This window comes from Tachypleus tridentatus, chromosome 10 (genome assembly GCF_004210375.1).
Source record: "Tachypleus tridentatus isolate NWPU-2018 chromosome 10, ASM421037v1, whole genome shotgun sequence".
Lineage (NCBI taxonomy): Eukaryota > Metazoa > Arthropoda > Merostomata > Xiphosura > Limulidae > Tachypleus > Tachypleus tridentatus.
Window position 1 is genome coordinate 134,290,402 of NC_134834.1, and position 20,783 is coordinate 134,311,184.

The 20,783-nt window shown below is 31.5% G+C and overlaps 1 protein-coding gene and 1 long non-coding RNA gene across 17 annotated transcripts in view; one reads left to right on the plus strand and one right to left on the minus strand.

Moving 5' to 3' along the window:
- Positions 1-227: 227 nt before the first annotated feature.
- Positions 228-20,783, minus strand: part of LOC143230363 (degenerin-like protein unc-105) — a 98,856-nt gene continuing 78,300 nt past the window's right edge. For all 16 annotated transcript variants that reach the window (XM_076463811.1, XM_076463813.1, XM_076463823.1 and 13 more), the window contains 4 exons: positions 20,226-20,283; positions 12,338-12,363; positions 10,355-10,430; positions 228-10,064 (listed from right to left, as the gene is read on the minus strand). In XM_076463811.1, coding sequence (XP_076319926.1) covers positions 9,885-10,064; positions 10,355-10,430; positions 12,338-12,363; positions 20,226-20,283 — 340 coding nt within the window. In that variant the 3' untranslated portion in view covers positions 228-9,884. The remainder of the gene's footprint in view (positions 10,065-10,354; positions 10,431-12,337; positions 12,364-20,225; positions 20,284-20,783) is intronic.
- Positions 8,477-12,174, plus strand: LOC143230365 (uncharacterized). Its single transcript, XR_013016413.1, has 3 exons — positions 8,477-8,698; positions 10,607-10,660; positions 11,941-12,174. It is a non-coding gene; the product is annotated as an uncharacterized LOC143230365 (long non-coding RNA).

Genomic DNA, 20,783 nt, shown 5'->3' on the forward strand with positions numbered 1-20,783 from the left:
ACATATGTTGAAACATTTAATAAAAACCGTGAATCTAATTACTTTATTATTTACATAAGTTGGAATTATTTTACTACTTAAACATTCTATGAAAGTAATCTCCATTGGCTTAACGATATGTCTGAAGGATTATAACACTAAACCTCAGTTTGTAATCCCTGTAGTAGGTACAACACAGGTAGCCCATTATGTAGCTTTTTGCTTAATAACAAACAAACAAAAGCATATACATTGCAATTGTTTAATATCTCAAAAATTCCACAAAGATATTTGTAATGGTTAAACTACGAAGTGTGCTTCTCTTATATTAATATTGTTGCAATTATAACATCCTTATAAACTTTCACAATAAATACAATTGTATTTTAATGTGTAAACATGCTGTGACTTCTTACATAATAGCGTAATTTTACAAAAAATGTTCGCTTCTACGTTTTGCACAATGATATTAGATATTTAGCAAAATACCCATTTCTGCATTTTGCTTGAAACTACACTTGTTATACATATTATTGTTTAATATTTTAATTTAAATGTTAGCTAAAGGGCATATCACGTTAAAATCAAATACTTAAAATACTAGAATATTCTAAATATGATATTAAGAATGTATTAAATTCGAGGAATATAAAGTGACGAGAATAGGTCATAGTTACGAAAATCAGTAAATTAGTTGGTCAATTGAAGTAAGTTGTTTTCGATTGCTACAGTGCCAGTCATTAACTGTGGTATTTAGTCTCAGGAAAGTATTTTTATTAGTACGAATTACCGTAAACATTCAATTATTCGATCAATTACCCTTAAAACTATACACGTACTTTTTTGTTTTGTTATATTAGTCGTAGTACTATTAAAAAGCTATTTTCCTTTGGAAACTTAGTCTTACAAATTACAACAGCATACAAGTTTGCAGAAGGGTTCAGGAAGAAACTAAAATGATTTGTTATTAAGTCCAAAAATGCGTCCAACAAAAGAACAACATTACAAAACTGTTCATTTTCTACTAAATGGTTCGTTTCACACAATGTAGTCTGTTTAAAAAAAGCTATTACATTTACCGTTCCCCCATATTTCTTGCTCGTAGCTTTAAAAGCTTAAACAGTCAAATTTATTGTTATCAGAATAAAATTCCTTTTGTTTTACTGAGTACAATAGACATATTTTTTACTTCTTAGTCTTTTGTTTGGTATATTAGAATATAACAATATAACATAATTAAGGAAAGGTTTAGTGAACATTTCTTTCTTTAAAAAGTACACATTTTATGTCACTTCCCATTTCTTTTCAAGCACACATCAAAGTAGAAAGACTAAATTCGGTAAAATGTCATTTCGTATTGTAATGAAGGATAGTAACATGTAATTATAGCAACAGTTATAAGTTTTTCTTATGACGCCTCGCTATACTTTAAATATATATGCGTACCATATAAAAGAATGTCACGTAAAAGACGTTGGTTTCTTGTAATAAAGTATTTAAAAAGTTATACATAATTTTAGGAAAACTTTTATTGCTTAAAACTGTTGTTTTCATATTTCTATTTTAAACACCGAAGGAGATGTTTTATTTTGTAGACTCGACTTTCCTGCATTGAACTTTAATAAATAAATAAAATATTGCAAGAACGCGACTTAAAACCATTTTACAAATTACATTTAGTGTGTTACCACCTGATACGTCCCCCGCTGGTACAACGTTAAGCCTACAGATCTACAACACTAAAATCAGGGGTTCAATTCCCCTCGGTGGACTCAGCAGATAGCCCGATGTGGCTTTGTTATAAGAAAATGCACATGAACATCTTCTGGTATTTTATGTTAACACAATAGAGTACACGGACTTCGCTTTATAAGCTACAGTTTCTTGCATTGTAATATGATCAAGAAATATAAAGAAAAATTGTGAATAGTTTTGAAACACTTTCTTTAGACCCTTTTATACTTAAAATTATATTTCTTTAGTCAGAACTGTGCTTATATGGTTGATTTACTGTTGTTTTATAACATGTACGCGTTGATTATATCTAACTTATTTCGTACATTCTTGTATAATGTATACCATATATTCTTGTTATGCAAAATAAACAGAAAATTCACGTTTCTTAACTCTCATGATGAAACAAAAATGACTATGTTTACAAACTTAAATGAACTGAAACCATACTAAACACTATTCAGGGTTTTTGTACAATGTTACTGGTCGTTGTTTGTAGCAAATATTATTAGTTACTTTTCACACATTGTTATTAAGAAATAATGGAGGTTCCAAACGTGATGGTTACTACTGTCACAATTTTTGTGTGGCTGGTTGTCTTTTCATGCCTCGAAAGTTTCAAACAATATAAACTGTTCATAATTTGATTGTTTTTCAAAAAGAAAAATCACAAATAGGTAATCTATTTTACGAACATTATCCATTTTTGACTTCTGCCACGTTTATTATTGAAAATAGAATCAAACAAAAGGTATAATTGATGCTCACATCATGTGAACCTTACGTTTTCAAAATATACATTTCTGTATTTTCTCACATGTCACACGTTTTATTTTAACACATCTTATATTCTGCATTTAAGTATATTCATATTCTTTTCACTTAAATCCAGTCCATTAGTTCCTGTTTAAACATTTTCCAGAATGCAAATACAACTTGTTAGATGAATGTCATTTTGACAGTGGTTCTTCTACAATCCATTTGTTTGTATAATTAATTATTCACCACATCAAAAGTACTGTAGTCCTTGCAAATGAAAGCCAAAGTAGTCACCTATGAAGAATCTTAATTCTTACTTTAATGAAGTTAAAATGCAGATCGGTTTAGATATCAATTACATTAGATTGCTTAACGATGACAATCTGTGCTAATCCGTTTGTGCATAAGTTACATCTTTCTGCCTTTTCAGTTTCTTAAAATAAATAAAAGTTTGTACACATGCATTTCTTTTAAAATTTCTTGTCAAATATGAGAAAGAAGTGACTTAGGAAAATGTACAAATAGTAATTTTATATAATGTTTTACGCTTTAATAATGATGTCGTTATGGAATGTTATCTATTTTCAAATAGCCATTCCCACATTTTGAACAAATGGACTAAAAGGAAAGCAACTAACAAATAACAACCTCCATTAATTCTTGGGCTACTCTTGTCTGACCACATAGTACACACCTCTATCACACCATATTGTGATAATCTATACATATAAAACAAATTCGAGGTAACCCTTAACTATAGGTATAGATCAAATTGACTCAATGGTTTGTCTTCAACAGAAATCTCGAGTCCAAATCCCAGTCGAGTCGGGATATTTTGAGTTTTGATTTTCAATGTTTAGAAAAAAATATATCACATTATTTGGAAAAAAAACACACAGGAAAAAACATCTACAAGAGTACTTTGAATTATGCACTAATAGTTTGATATAACACTGATTGTCATACGTGTTATAGCATTAGACTATCAGGAGGAGATTTTGAGTTAAAATCCAGTCAGTTGAAAATTTTATTATCATATCTATTTCCTCTCACTTTATTATCACATTTGCAAAAGACTCTTTGAATACATAATAAACGCGATTGATTGTGTGAGAAACAACTTAAATATATTTTTAGTGCATCACAATACATAATATTTCATGTTTTTACTTAAAACCTAGTAAAAAATAAGCATTTTCATAAAAAATTATACCTTCGTGATCTTTCCCCTCACTTTAAAATAATTGACTTTTCGTCTACAATTATTAATAAATCGCAGGGTCAGGCATTTAACATTGTGAAAATATTTCTTCTAAAAGCAGTTTTTTTATTGGTTCTATGCAAAAGGATTTTTCAAGAAAATATTTGAACATAAAACTATAAATAAGTCAAAATTACAATCAATGACAGCTTGCGGGAGATTACTAAACATACATTAAAATGTTATTTTCGTGAAATACCTGGTAAAAAGATAATCATTCTTCGTACATATATTTTTACTATAATATGATTAATTTTTGAAAACATGTCCATAAATATTTACTTAGGTTAATTTTCAAAATAAAATTTAAGCAGCATTTACTATCACATAACAGGCATTCAGCTATAATAACTGTAATGGATGGAATAACTAGTTAATCAAGATAAAGATGGTTCATGAATGATATTTTATTTGGTTGCAATAAAGTTTCATTTCTAATTTAATTTCCATCAATTATATTTATGTAACAGGACTGAAGATTTCCAAAAATGAAATTGTTACCTTATTAAATGAGAAATAATGCAACTTTAACCGAATCAAAACAAAAGATATTTTAAGGAAGAAACCTAAATACAGGTAATAACTAACATTATATGAGTAACCCAGACATGATCAAATCCAGATATCAAAGTGTTTGTTTGTTTTTCGAATTTTGTGCGAGTCTATACAAGGATTATCTATACTAACCGTCCTTAATTTAATAGTATAGACTAGAGGAAAGGTAGCTAGTTATCTAAATCCATAGCCAACTCTTCGGCCACTTTAGTACGGACGTAATCCTATAACGCTACCATGACAGAAAATAATAGCATGCTTGGTGTAACGGGGATTCGAACTCGCAACCCTCAGATTACGAGTCGAACGCAAAAGTGAAAGAAAATCGGTGAATGAGCTTGGGTTTAAAGAAAGAACTGCTTTAATGGTTTATCTGTTGAGAATTGAGATTAAATATAGCGTATATGATCATTTCAAAAGATATGTAAAAAAAACAAAACAATAGATCATTAGCAGTCACTGTTGTTCTTGGTATTGCCTTGCTTGAAAATTACTTAGGAAATTATCAGGTCATTATCAACCATAAAGAAAGAAAATTAACTGCAAGTAAAGTGTGAATGTTAATTTTGATTTCAAAGGTGTTGGTGTGTAGATGTAACGTAAGCTGCTGCTGTCTAGATGAAACCTACCAGCGTGTGAATGTTACGAAAATTGTTGACGTTTAGATGTTATGAAATTATTGCTCCTAGATGTAGTGTAGGCTGTTGGGGTCTAGATGTATGTTGACATCTACATGTAATGTTACTTAGGCGTAATACATGTTACAAAAGCTGCTGGCATCAAGAAGTAACGTTTCCTGAATTTTCTGACGAAACCACAAAACACCGGAAATAAACCTCATAAATCCCAAATGTGGTCACTTGTGCTTCTCCTCAAAGTTGACTTTATAACGGTTAGTTCACGGTAAAATATTCATGGAAACCTATTGTGCTCAAATGCTTGTAATATTATCCATTCTTGAAGACTGAAAATGACACTTTCCAGAAAGTGAAAACATTTTAACTGAGATACTATGTTAGGGAAAATTCATTTTTATTTAATATCCTTTATTTTAAGATCATTCAAATTAAGCCTCATTAAATGTTTTGAGCATACGTCTTCTTTCCAAATTTAGTTTTCACTCTTAAGTTACGACATCAAGTATTAGAGTAGATAGAATATGTGTTCATGGTTCGCAACCCGTTATCATACAAATATACTTCGCACTTGCGGCCCTTGATTGTTCTGTAAGAGTGCTAATCAAACATTAAAATTCTGTAAAACAAGAGCAGCCCAAGATCTAACAGTGGGAGCTGTTAGTTACGCCCCTTCTGGTCTGTCTTGTTAGAGTTACGGGAAGGTGGGAAAGAACCTTCAAATATGATTACTTATAATTTAATGTGCGGGTAAGTCAAGGAAAAAAAACAATTTATTATTCAAATATAAAATGTAAAATAATAGGTATTTAAATGACGTACATAACAACGATGTTATTTGTTATTTTAGACAAAGATAGTTAAGAGCTATCTGCACTAGATATACCTAATTTAGAAATGATAGATTAAAGGGAAGGAAGCTAGCTAACACTATTCATCATTATTTTATGATCTAACCTAATGTATAATGTACAAAAAACAACTAGTGACAATGAAAAAAGCAAATATTAATAATGTATAAAACAAATAGTAACAATGTGAAAAGTATCTACTAACAATGTATAAAACCAACCAGTAACAATACAAAAACCAACTATTAACAATATATAAGACCAACTAGTGAAGATGTCCAAACCGATCAGCAACAATGCAAGAATCAACTGCTAACAATCTACAAAACCAACTACTGATAACGTAAAAAAAACAAACAATTAGTAACAATGTAGATAAAAATGGTAAGAATGCCCAAAACCAACTAGAGACAATTTAATAAAACAGCAAAGAGTCTAATAAGGCTTTAAGTCGTTTAGAAATATTAGTTTGTAAAGAGCAATATTTTTTGGCTAGTTATTAATATACTTTCATAAAATTCAGTAAATTTTCTTTAAATTTTGCTATATAGTAAATTAGAGTGCTCAAGGCAGGCTGAATATGTTGCAATATATACGTGCTTTAACGTAACAGTCAACTTAAAATATATATGGTTGGAATGAATTAGACAGTAACTCAAACATAATTTTTAAAAGAACATTCTTTAGTCATTGCCTAATTATATCAATATAAATATAAAGCTGGAAACGGAAGGTTGTGAAATGAACTCACATATCTTGATGTATTCGTTTATTCTTATGTAAAGTAAAAAAGATGGCATAATAAATGTAATACATAAAATTGCAAAACGTTTTCTTTGACATATTTTGTTTAAATGGCATATGAATAAATGGTAGCGTGTAAGATAATATAGATTAGGATTATTATTATGGAACAAAATTTAGACGTAAGAAATCTAAGATCTGTACTCAATAGTTCGGATCTAAGACGCATTAAACATTCATTCCATTGCTTGCGTATAGGATTTTGAAACCTAAAGTTTAAATAAAGCATTGTTAAGGATGTCAGACTAGCATGTTTGTAATTCTTGAAGGTGGCGTGCCTATAAGAAACCTAAACCTGATAACTAGATAACTATATAAATTGAGACCGTATTATAGGTTTTAATGGTTAGAAAGTTCAATAAAGATGTTTTCAGGATAATCGTTCCAAAGAAACGCACATCATTTTACGTCTTAGATTCCCTGATTCTTTGCCCCCAGTTCGAAGTCTAGAAGGAGTTTTTGGAGTTACAGAATTAAAAAATAAACGTTTTTAAATGTGCCAGATCACAAAGTTTGTCAGTTATAAGGATGTCTACCTTTTATAATTCTCTGATACTGCACCCAGCTAACAGACATAGGTCTGGTCATCATCACAAACCTTCTCTTCCGAAATTAACGAAAATTACTCAAATCTCTTTCAGATAAGCACAAAAATGTATCACGAATATTGTTTTTCAGAATGTCTTCGACTCAATTTCTTCAGTAGAGCCTAACAACCAATCACAGTGCATTATTTGATAAGTAAACAATAATGACAAAATTTGTTTATCGGCACTTCAGAAATGCAGTAATGCCAGTGCTGGAAATATAGCAGTTTTACAGAGGATATGATTGCTTTTAGTACTACTGGTTGCTTGTCTAAAACACTAAACATTTCACGGCTAAATGACGGAAACAGCATTAAAATAATACTATGATGACATTCAGCAAAATGTAGTTTTATTTGTAGGCTTTTGTATATCCAGACTTATTTCCGTAGTCAGAAGGAAAATAAAGAGCACCGAGTGGGTCTAAGTATAAATACGTAATGAACGACACTATCGACAATAGAACATTGCCAAGAGCATTGTGTGCTTATTTTGTGACAAGCCTACTTGTTCATGTGAGTTACTGTATGAGACAATGAAAAAAAAAAAGGATTAGCGAAATAGTTAAGAGATGTGTACAAAACTGTTTGATGAGAAGTGTCTTGCAACAGTTTTCCCTGAGAACTTAATTGCTAGCGAACCAAAATATCAAAGTGTTTGGTCGTCTTGTACAAAGTAGTATCCGGAACAAAAATAATAGAGGGCACACTTCCCAACAAAGAAACGCAATAAACCTCTCCAATGTTTAAGTGTAACACCCAGTCTGGCTCTATAGAGACAGACTTATACAATTTGGCAAGGTTTGTCCAAATTATGCACTCGACAAGAGTGAAAGATCGCATCGTAGCGAACTCTACTGAGCTGCAATCTGTTAAGGAAGAGCGCGACGTTCATTTGATATCCGTTGGTACTGTTCTCCAGAGAGAATGGGAAAATGATACAAAATATGATGAATTTGTGCTTGTTAAAGCAGCGATGAATTTACACAAAAACATTGTGAAAGCAACAACACGAATCAAGGCCAGAAAACTGTCAAGTAGTAACTGTCTCTTCGTCCTTAACCATTCTTGCGGTGATGTTGTTTGATGCGACTAGCATCAAAGAAAAGCCCCTTGTAAAATAGACTCAAATCTTGATCTGTCGTTCTGATTCATGGTTAAAATTAAACTAGGACAAACATTCTAGGCCTACAAGTTTTCTTTTTATTAAACTTTTGGCTGTGTATAGGTTCACCTTTTCCAAACATGTTGAACGCACTGGTCTGACGTATTTATCCGAGCTCTAAAGCCTCAAAATCCTATACTTAGTCACACTTTCAGTCCTCTTAGTCTCTAAGATATGGAGTATCACATTTGGAAGCTGCCAATTTAAAAACAATAGAAGCAACAAATACCAAAGGTCAAATCTGGAATGGAACTCTATCTAAATTTATGTTTTGGTACACTTATTTGTTCTTAGAACAAAATATATAGCTCTTCTAAACGCTGTATTATGAACCTTAACTTCATTTCATATTATGAAAGTGCGATGCAGGTAAGTTAAGCTTTCAAAACTTATTGTGGTTTGGATGTTGTGAAGCGCGAGACTACACAATGGGCAATCTGTGGTGTGCCCACCACAGGTATTGAAATCTGAATTTTAGCGTCATAAGCCTTCGGTCTTACCGCTGAGCTATTGAAAGTAATACAAATTTAAATATTTCTCTGGTTTGATATGTAGGTACTTGAAGTATAATGAGATGATATAAAATACATATTTGTAAAAAACAAACGTTTTCTAATTTATTCACTGATTTCATATTTATGGTTAAAATATCGATTGTTGTTATAGCCGTCCATACGATCACCCAAATCTAGTTATTGATTACAAACTTTCTTAGTTAATAATTACTATCTAGTTTAAAAGCTACTAATTTATAATCGCAATTATGTGGTCGTTAGACTACAAGAATAACAGTGATTCTCTAATCACATTTTATTTCTCTTTTATATTCCGTACGATATAAAAGCTTCATTAGCTTTAGATTAAATGATGAAATGTAGATATTCTTGATCGTCTGATGCTAACTTAAGTCAATATTCTTACACTTGCAATAATGTAGTGAGTGAGCTTTATATGTTTGCTTGATATGGAGAGAAAAATGAACGACAAAATTCAGACCTTCCAAAGGTACTATTCGAGACAAATAACAGTGCAGCTAAAAATATTGTTTATCCCAACATAATGAGTAGTTGATGTCCACCCTTCAAATCTAAAGGTACCCAAGCCCCTACCGTAGCACTCAGACCGCATATAGGACGATTTTTTAAAAATTATTATTAGAAACTTCCAATAATAACCAACAAGTAAACGAAGTGTCTATATAGAAAACTTTTATATCTGTGTAGTAAATGTAATTGTGCGTTTGATCGTAACAAGACAAAACGATTTTATTGTTCTCTTCGTGTTCTTATGACTAACAAAGTAGAACTTTCTACTTTAAACAGTACATTAATTGTTACATTAATTGTTTAGTAAATACAGTCCGATGTTTAAAACGTACATGTATAAATTTAAAATTTGTGATCGAAATACAAACAAATTATGTCGGCAACAAAATATGAACTAATTATAGCTCATATTTTTTATGTTAACTCGTGTGCTTGTGATCGGGGGTAACGAGGCCGTGAATGTTTAGTTATTAGTGAGTGTTCCAACCGTAACCACTAATACTCTCATCTTAAGGCCTGGATTTACTTATCACGTGCACCTGCCTAGTTATCTTCCTTTTCACGCGACCTCTTTTCATCTGGGCAAGAGCCCACTTACAAGAAGTCTCCAGTAATTCTAAACAGGATATCAAAGATGTTCCTAACCAAATTCCAATGTATCCTCCCAGGTAGCTGAAGAGTTCCACAAACTAATTGTAAAAATACAAAACGGTTGTTTTATAACCATTTAATAAACGTTTGAAAGAATATTTTAATTGTTAAAAAACTCACTTCTTGTGTGTTGGCTCTTACATAACAGTTATATATACACAGTGAAGTAGTTGAACGTGGAATTAAAGTTTAGTACGCCAAAATAATTATTTTCTTCTCATTATATAGTAAGTTCAATCTTACCTCTTATCTCAATTCTCATGTTATAAAACAGTAGATTTTAGTTGATAAATAACTGTTTTCACCAGAAGTAACAGCTTCAACTTACCTCATACCTTGGTCGATGAGTGTATGTCACCTGCTCCAGACTGTCAAATACAACTTTCACCTCCACTACTGCTGTCCTACAGTACAAAATTAAAATCATAAAATTAAAATTATTCATATGTCCTTCAATCTGTGTTATAATTATCCTAAACTTATGTTCTCATGTACTGTACTAATTTATGCTTGAGTTTACATTTTTATAAGTAACTAAATTCTTATTAATTTTCACTAATTTGACTTCTTTTAATTCTAGCCTATTCCTGTACTACAACTTATGCGTTAGCTGGATCAAAACATCACGTGTTATGTGAGCATTGTTTTCTAGTTGTTTATTTTATTGATTTTGTTCTTTAAATATGTCCCTAAAATATAAGTAATATTTCATTACTTGATATTATCACCCTGTGTACAAAAACAATACGTTAAACAAATAATCAAGTAAGAAGTGTGTACGTAATTGAAGATTGTAGTTGACTGTCTTGAACGCTAGAAATGTGTTTTATGTTTCCAGCCTAGAATAAAAATGGACTATTAGATCAATATTTTTGTTTAAACATCACAACTGGTACACGATTACAATCCAACAAGAATAAAGTTTGGATATAGATCACGTAAACTTCAGATTGTTTTTTCGCTTTTCCTTAAGTTTGTCCAATTTGTAAAAATAGTATTTCAGATTTATCTTTTATATCTTAAATCAAAATGGAAAAAACAATTGACTATTAATTTTCTTTATTTTCTTTCAATTAAATTTACATTGTTAGCAATATGTATGATGAAAGTGAAAGTATTCGATCAGAATGTTTAAATGGAAATCATTTCAAGAAAATGGCTTCATGAGTCATACACCAGAAAATGGCTTCATGAGTCATACACCAGAAAATGGTAACAACTGTGTTGTTACTATCAGCTCATGTCTAAGAAAATGGCTTCATGAGTCACACACCAGAAAATGGCTTCATGAGTCATACACCAGAAAATGGTAACAACTGTGTTGTTACTATCAGCTCATGTCTAAGAAAATGGCTTCATGAGTCAAACACCAGAAAATGGCTTCATGAGTCAAACACCAGAAAATGGCTTCATGAGTCATACACCAGAAAATGGTAACAACTGTGTTGTTACTATCAGCTCATGTCTAAGAAAATGGCTTCATGAGTCAAACACCAGAAAATGGCTTCATGAGTCATACACCAGAAAATGGTAACAACTGTGTTGTTACTATCAGCTCATGTCTAAGAAAATGGCTTCATGAGTCAAACACCAGAAAATGGCTTCATGAGTCATACACCAGAAAATGGTAACAACTGTGTTGTTACTGTCAGCTCATGTCTAAGCTTCTCATTCTCAACATTGACACATTTAATAATTAAAAATAAACTTATAATTTCAGCTTAAAGTTGAAGCATAAGAATGGGTTAAAATTGAGAAATGTTCATATTCACGTGTGTTTTGTAGTGAATTAACAGTGTCAATAGTACTTCACAAGAAGGAGTTTGTTTAAAAATGAATAAGTTAAAAAGTGCTGTTTAAGGATGTTCAAACTGTAATTATTTTTTGTTTCTGTATTTTCTATATTAATTTCAGATTTAAAGTTTTGATTAATTCTTAAGAACAATCCAAATTCCAACATTTCCGAAACAACTGTTAACGGATACCAGTGTACGAGTACACGAGAAAACTTGGTTTGTTTCAGAATTTCGTACAAAGCAACAAAAATTGTATCTGGGTAAAGCCACCCCTAATTTTGAACTCATATAGAAGGGAGAAATCAGCTACGTAACAGCGTCATCCATCGACTACTGGCGAGACTACTGTCTGATAGATTCATGTGATTTGACTGTGACTCTTACAGATTACTCACTGCGCCGACTACGGAGCATTTTTTTTGTCCCAAAAGCAGCCGCGAACCATGGACCGCCAGATTCTCCCTTCGGGCAAGACAACTACTCAGCCACGCATAACTACAAAAAAACTAACTTACTTGGAAAGGTTTCTTCCAGAGTAATTCTGAAAATAGAGTTTAAAAGATAATTAATTTCCGTTCAAAATGTAGAACATAAGATAAACATGTTTTTTAACTAACGATTTTTCTTTACAATAACAGAATGACTGCTGAATTCATTTCACTGAGCCCACTATTCAATTTATGAATCAAAGCAGCCTGTTTTATACATAAATGTCTTTACATTGCTTCTTCTCGCAAGAATCGTAAACGAACGGTGACAACGCTGTGTCACACTCATTGAGAGCGAGAGTACTAGTATGTGATACAATATTTGTTTAATTATAATATTTGTAATAGCAATTAGATATCCTGCACGCACACATAACACTATCATTAATAATATTTGTGATAAGCTTATTACAACTTAGAAAAATCGAAAAATAACATTTGATATATTGCAACACATAATTATCTCGAAAGCTGTTTTGAGAGGTTGTGAAAATAATGTTCAATCTAATTGTGTTAATTTTAAGTATACTTAAGTTGCTTTCACGAAACTAAACAATAACAACGATATACAATACACAAAATAAAATACTGGCCAAAATAGATATCAAAATTTGGGTAAACTTATCCAGCAAAGAAGATATTAGACAAATAATACTTTTACTAATTATCCTAATAATGTACATTTAACTCTTATGATATATCATGAATGAAAAAGAAAAGTGCTAGCATGAGACTAAAAGTTTCATATCCATTATTTAAAACTTAAATGTAAGATTTTTTACTTTTGAACAACAGTTATAACATGTTTAAAATAAGAAAAAAGGGTCTTATAGTTATATTACATTTGGTGATAATACGACTCAAATAAGCAATATAGCTATTTATTCTTTAGTAATTATAATTCTGCATACAAACTTATTAACGTCAGTAAAGAAGAATTATTAGCTATAATAATAATCATAATGATGTCGATGCCTTTATTTTGAATAAAGCAGATTAGAATTATAAAATTTAAAATATTTTGAATGATATAACAAACGCTTTCAAGTTGAAAACAAACTCTACAAGAACTATAGAAATTAAATGATAGAATTATTTTATTAACCATGACAAATGTAATGTTTCAGCGCAAAGAAACATTTTATCATAACGCTAGCGAATTTTCAACGAAGTATTTTAAAAGATGTTTAAAAATGCATAATGATGGCTCTTCCTGTTAAACACATGAATGTTATGAATTAGCGGGTTTTTGAGGTCAAGTTCCTTGGAATATTTACATGAAATAAATATGCAATTAGAGATAGCTTGTATTTTTCTTGGAATTTAGTATTAGGTTTTCATAAATACAAGTTGTCTACAAAGATCAGAAATGAAAATAAAAAAAAATAATGAATATTAATAATAAACCGTTCTTACTTGTAGTAATTAAAATGATTTATTAATTTCGTACCCGAGCTGTTAATGATATTTTCGGCCATAACTTAATAAATATTACAAGATTATGGTAGCTTAAAAAATTTGAGTTAGGCCTAAATGTTGTATTTAACTTAATGACACCCATTTTTAAGTTCGGTTGAATGAAGAAATGTTTTTAAGTCCATTGCCTCCTGAATATAATTTATACACCTACGAGACCTGTACTTTGATAAACGTGTAGGAAATCTTATAATAAAATCTCATACGATTAATCCTGTTAATTCTCTGATTTTGCCCATGACTATAGTGTCCTTCCTTAAGCGATTGAGAAAAATGTAGATTATTTTTATTTTAGTGAACGTGATAAAAATATTTTTATGTTAATATAGAGTTATGTATACTATTATTATTTCTTTGGAAGTACGTGGCGTGTTTGTTCTTGAGCACAAGACTATACAATAGGCTATATGTGCTCTACCAACTACGGATGTCGAATCCAGAATTTTAAAATACAGACTTACCACTGAGCCACTGTTCTTTTCAATTACGATTAAATTAGATTACAATTAACAGCAGATATCTTGTATGATAATGAAAGTATTATACCAAGGTCTTATACGTTTTTAAAAAAATTATTGGCATTTGTATCAAATAATCGAATTTTTATTTAACAACATTTTATATGGTCAAAACTGAGTGATTTTCACTGGAATCAAGAAAGCACAGTCATTTGTCAAATTGTTTCTCGATTATTTTACCAAATAATGATTAGAGAACTGCTCTTTGAGTTTTAAGCCAGTATACTACAAAGGGGTTGAAAACATTCAAATGTTTTTAAATGAAACCAACATGTTCAGTAACATGATTATCTGGGTATAAGAAAAAAGTTAAAATAGATCATTACTAATGAATCTTTGTTAATAATAACAGAGACTGAGTAAGTTACATCAAAACGATTTGGAGCATTACGAAATCGTTACTGCCAAGTCGCTATGTTTGTTCATACTCTTTTTTTTTTTCTTGACAACGATTCATTTGAAAAATAGTCTTACAGAGTAGTTTCAACCACCTTTTAAAAGGCTCCATTATAACATTTTCTTGACATAATAACACCATTCCCCTTTTCTTGCGTAGTGTACTAGAAAAGCATAGATGTTGCATATGGCTACTTCGCTGGTGTGCCTTCGTGTGGATATCGTGAATAGACGTTTGATTCTTTAAGTGCTTCAGGTATACAACGGTTGAATACATATGTTTTGGAAGCAATTTCTGTACAAGTGACTTGTGACAAAGATCGTTTTTCATTTTACTGCATATTATTTTCTTGGGCACATTGATAGCTTTAACACTAACCTTCATAGTCATATGTTCTCACTTGTCATAAGATATTGCGCTTCCCTCGATTTGGATATGATTGGTTATAGATGTGTTCCTTATGGTTTCCAATGGCATTATGTAAAAGGGATATTCACACTTTCTAAATGTCAAATCTATGATATCAGTCTTTATGATATAACTGTATAAGTATCTGACATTGGAAACAGCTGTTATATACTTTTCCCAAAGACAGTTAGTTTTTGGTGGCATCACACTACCTACGAAACAAAATAATTTCAAAATGTTTCACTGCGACTTTGTAACGGTCTTACGTTTCACATAACTTGATGACTTGTATATCAAAAACTGTTTTAACAGTGCCAAAAAGTATTAAATGTAAAACAACTAAATTGGCTAAGGTTTTCGTACATCTGATACATATATTAATTCAGGGATCGTCTTTAAACCGCCAAGTAGTTTACAAATTTTTTCGGACTCAAAAATAAAATATCATATTTGAAAACACCTAATAGTTTGTAGGAACTGAAATGCCACAAATGAAGTTCAGGGTATATTAGATGATACACCAGAGGTGGCCAAAAGCATATTAAAAACGAACATGTAAATTCGATGTCCAGTAATAAATCCACTACACGTATTTATATTCTCAGTAAATGAGACATAGAAGAAATACACCGTAGTTCATTTATGATTAATGCCAAAGAAACTGTGAAACAATATTTATGTAAATAGGCAGATTTAATTAATATTCTGAGGATGCAACTCAATGAGACGACTCCAGTAGTGAACGTATTCTTATTAATAAGAACATTTGAATCAAAGACAAATTGCTCACTTTTGCAATAACTAGATAAAGAAAAGAGAAAGTACATTACAGTTGTAAAGATAAAGAACCGAGAATATGAAATTTGGAAAGTAGAGAGAGATAGAAACAAGTACATTGCACTTTCTAAATCTTCACAAACAGGTGGACAAATAGTAAATATGTTAAATGTTAAAGAATGAAAAACAAGAACCAGAAGAAAGAAATCAGAATACGCTGGCAAAATGAGAGAGAGTAAGAGAACAAAGCAAAGTTATGACGTTTATAGAACTTAGGAAGAGAGATGAATCGATTATAGCTGCAAAACCGAGAGAGAAGAAGAGGAGGAATTGGTTTGGCTTGTAGAAAGGGTGGAAGAGGGAAAAAAAGGAGTACAAGTTCAGTTACCAGTTTCAAGTTCTATATATATATATAAATAAAGGCGAACTGATCATATGAGTAGCATCTAGAGAGAGAGGAATAACAAGTCGATTACGTATGTGTAAACTAGAAAGGCACAACAAAACGTAGATCACTGAAAGAAAGAGAGACAAATAGAACATGATTACATAGAGATGAAGTGATTACGTGGGTAACAACTAGAGAGGAGGTAAGGTAATTACACGGGTAAACTGAAATGAAAAATGAGGTGACTAAATGTGTAACGCCTCGAAAGAAAGTTGGGATGATTACATACAGAGTGAGAGATATGAAGAGAGAGACGTAGGGTGATCACAAAAGTAAGAGGTAGCGGGAAAAGAGAGATGGATTAATTACAAGATTAACATTCAAAGAAAGAGAGTAACAGTAATAAGGCAACTATATAGGTAACATTTGAAGAAAAAAACAGGTGATTAGACGGTAAACTGTAGAGACAGAATTTGCATGGTTACATGGGTACCACCAAGAGAAATATGTGATCACATAGCTATCACCAAAAGGTATAAATAGAGCGCCGAGAAATTATACAGGTGACATCCAAAGAGAAAGAAAAAAAAAGAGCTAATGTGATTATATGAGAAAAAAAGAGAAATGGTGACACTGATAGCCCATAGGGATAGAGTAACAAGCAGTACATGGGTAAATTTAGGAAGAAAGGCGAGTTGATTATACACATAAAAATTACATGCAAAATTCCTTGAGGCACGTTTGTTAAGAATTAAATACGTAACATCTTTGAACAGATGAAAAATAATTACCTTAGTAAGCCAGTAAGAGGGAGAAAATATAACTTATCACATACATAATATCAAGAGAAAAGAAAAGGATAGTTGATGATATAGGTAGTACCCAGAGGAAGATAAACATTGTGGTTACATGGGTCATACACGTAAGAAGTGTTTACACACATAAACTACAGTGAGAGGAAGAGCAAAGCATTAGTAACAATTAATAATAAGTAAAGTCATGGGTGAGAGAATTAAATAGGTGAGGTTAGCGCAGATAGCCCTCGAGTAGCTTTGCGTGAAATTCAAAACAAACAAACAATAAAATATGACGTCATTAGTAATACTTAGAGATAGAAGTAAAGTTAACATAGGTAAAACTTAAAGTTAAAAATGATTGAATTATTAATTGTGTAAAGTATAGATAGATTCGTGAGGCATCTTCATGGATAACAACCTGAGAAGCGAGTTGATGCCATGGGTAAGATATAAGAAAACATGAAAGATTAAAATGTGTATAACACATTGAGAAAAACAGAGAGAGGCAAGATGACAGAAGCATAGCACCTAGAGAGAGAGGGGTGGGTGGGGAAGTTGAAGTAATAACATATTTAAAGATAAAGAGGTTGAGTAGTTAGTGATTAGATATGTAATACATAAAGCGAAAAGAAATCATATACTTGCGTAGGTTTGACATAGAGAAAAATGTTAGGTGATAATAGAGGGAGAAAGAGGTACTTATTACACTGGTAACAACTGTATAGAATTGAAATGAATATTTGAATATCTCGTAACATATAAGATTATTGATATTGATATAGAATAAAAATATATTTAGCACAGTCACTCTAAAAATTGACTTATATTAAACATCCACATATGTAGTTTGTATAATGACACAGATTCTATAGACGTCTACTAAGAACCATTTAACAGGACGGCAAACAATTTTATCAGACACCTGTAGATAGATGCGTAAATAATTATTTCACATATCAAACAAAACCTTACCAAAACAAATATAATGACAAAATACAACATCAAATTATTACAAGTAGCGCATGTCACCTTATATCAGTTCATCTTAGTCATTCAATTCTTGGTTGGTCTTCCTCGTTTTTTAATAACTTACAAAAGACGAAATGGCATGCTGTCGATGAAGTTATTGATGTAGTCCGCCGTGATTTCATCTCATCTTGTCACCAAAAGGTACTGTAACTTAGCTACTGTAGCTGGTTTAGGGTCATGGTTAGAAATTTTCTGGCTCATTTCTGCCAAACGGTTCTTAGTGGGATTACATCTGGAGACTTTTCAGGTCATGAAATCCTCGCAACTTCCTCCTGGTCGAGATAATCCTGTATAATAGGAGCACTGTGGAAAGTGGTATTCATTATACATTATACAAATAACATAAAGTTATTGGCAATTCTTGTTCTAGCATATGGCAGAAATAATACCTCCATGTGATGTCTATAGGAGCGTCATTTACATTTTTCTGGTAAGAATATAAAAAGCAATTTTTCCACCACGATGATTAACTGCCCACACATGTACTGCACTACCTTCTATGTGCTTCCAGTGGAAAAGACAGTTTCCCTCTTCTGTTCTCCAGGTGAATCATGAATACAAATTTTTACAGCAACATTAACAAACCGGAAACAGGACTTTTCCGAAAATATGTAAGCTGGCATGCTGTCTTGTCCAATGACGGAATAAATTCTGATTAATATTGGTTTGCAGGTAGCCATTCTTGTACAATAACCATGCTTGATGAGTCTCTTATTCATTCTTCTTTTTGTTACGGTGGAATTAAAGTGTTCATCTCATTTCTGTCGTGACCTCTTTCGACCTTGTATGTTAACGTGATCATAAAGTAACCATGTTGGCAGTATTTTCTCGACACCTACTTATAGACTTTTCTGGAACAAGGTTTCTTGTAGTCCAATGACGTTTCAGAGTTCTGGATACAGTACAGTGGAAGTACCCTATTGTTCTGTCAATGCTCATTTGCTTCATACTATTTGTAGACAGTCGAAGAGTTTGAAGCCCTATAGCTTCTGTTATATGACGAGTATGGTGCTACACCAAATCCAGATAAATTGTCTAAATAAAGTTTTAATTTGTTTTGAAAAATATTATACTAAAAGCACACCTTTTTATATAAGAGAGGTGTGTATGCGTTTTTTGACTTGCAAAGCATTCCGCATGCACAATGTATGACACGCATGGTATGTATATTAACCACATTTATTTTTATGTGTTGACTTTTTCTTTTTCCACACATTGGTCATGTAACAAACTTTTAATTATTGTAAGCAACATCCGAAATATTGTTTATTACGACTTTATGACTTGTTCAATTGCGTTTTTATATATGTAGCACTACGAAGTTACTTTTGAAGTATAAAATCAATTTATAAATAAAGAATAGTGGAGGCAATTACATGATAAAATGGGGATTAAATGGGTCAATCCTAGAACGAGAGTCCAACATATGAGGTAATTACATGATCAAAACCTGATGAAGAAATTATGGTGGTTACATAGGTAAGTCTCGGAGAAAGAGGGAGGACAGTGATTAATTATTTTAAAACATACACATACAAATAGATAAATATATCAGGTGATTAGTGAACAATATCCAGAGATAGAAGTCGGATTAATGAATGATAAGATTCCAGAGAGAGAGAGAAAGTTGCGAGGTCATTAACTAGATAAGACCCAGAGAGAGCTGTGTTAACTAGATCTGTAACACCGTAGGAGAGAGGTGTGGTATTATATGGATAACACCTACAATGAGAGAGATAAAAGATGACATTACGTAGACAATATCTACATACAAAGGAGTATAGGAAAATTATTATATGGACAACAGTTAAGGAAAGAGATGGGGTATGTGAGAGAATTATATAGGTAAAACAGATAAATCCTAGAAAGAGAGGCAAGGTTATTTATATCTGTAGTATCTTGGGAAAGAAGTAAGATGGCACTCAAAGAAAGAGAGTGGCATGCTGACTACACCAGTGAAACTCAAAGAGAGGAAGAGAGAATATGGCTGAGTTGATTATAAAGTTACATAAGTTGGTTATAGAAGTACACTGAAATTGTATGAGAAGCAATGTGAGTACACTTTATATCTAAGTGATGAAAGAGGTGATTACACATCTGTGCATGTTAAATGGTTTCAACTTACTGGATAAAATTCCTTCTTCAAAGCTGAGGTCACCACAGAGAGTTCATAAGAAGTTTTCCTATTCACCATGTAAAAAAAAAAAAAATACAAATATGTAAACATTGTTTATATTTAGTGTTGGGTATTTCTATTAAATCTTGTAATACTGATAGGTGAGTCATATGAATAGAATTATCATGAAATGTAAAATTGCAATGATTGGTTTAAATAAAAATGTAATCGACAAATAATAACGTTTTAGATTGTAAACATTCGATCAAGTATTACATTGTAAGTTGTTTATTCACTTCATAGACGAAAATGTTTTGCATCCTAATAAATTGCTATTGCTCTTCATGAAATTCCATGGTTTCCACACTATTTTTCAATTCTAACAGCCAGTAACTCACCAATCAGCTAAATGTTGTGATCATCTCAGGCTCACTATTATTATGAAAGCTACTTGACTATAGCGTTAAATAATATAGATTAAGTTATAATGATAGTTTTAGTGCTATAACCAATTGTTGTCATAGAGGCAAGTTTTCGATTTACTCTAGTTTTCAGCATGTTTTTTTA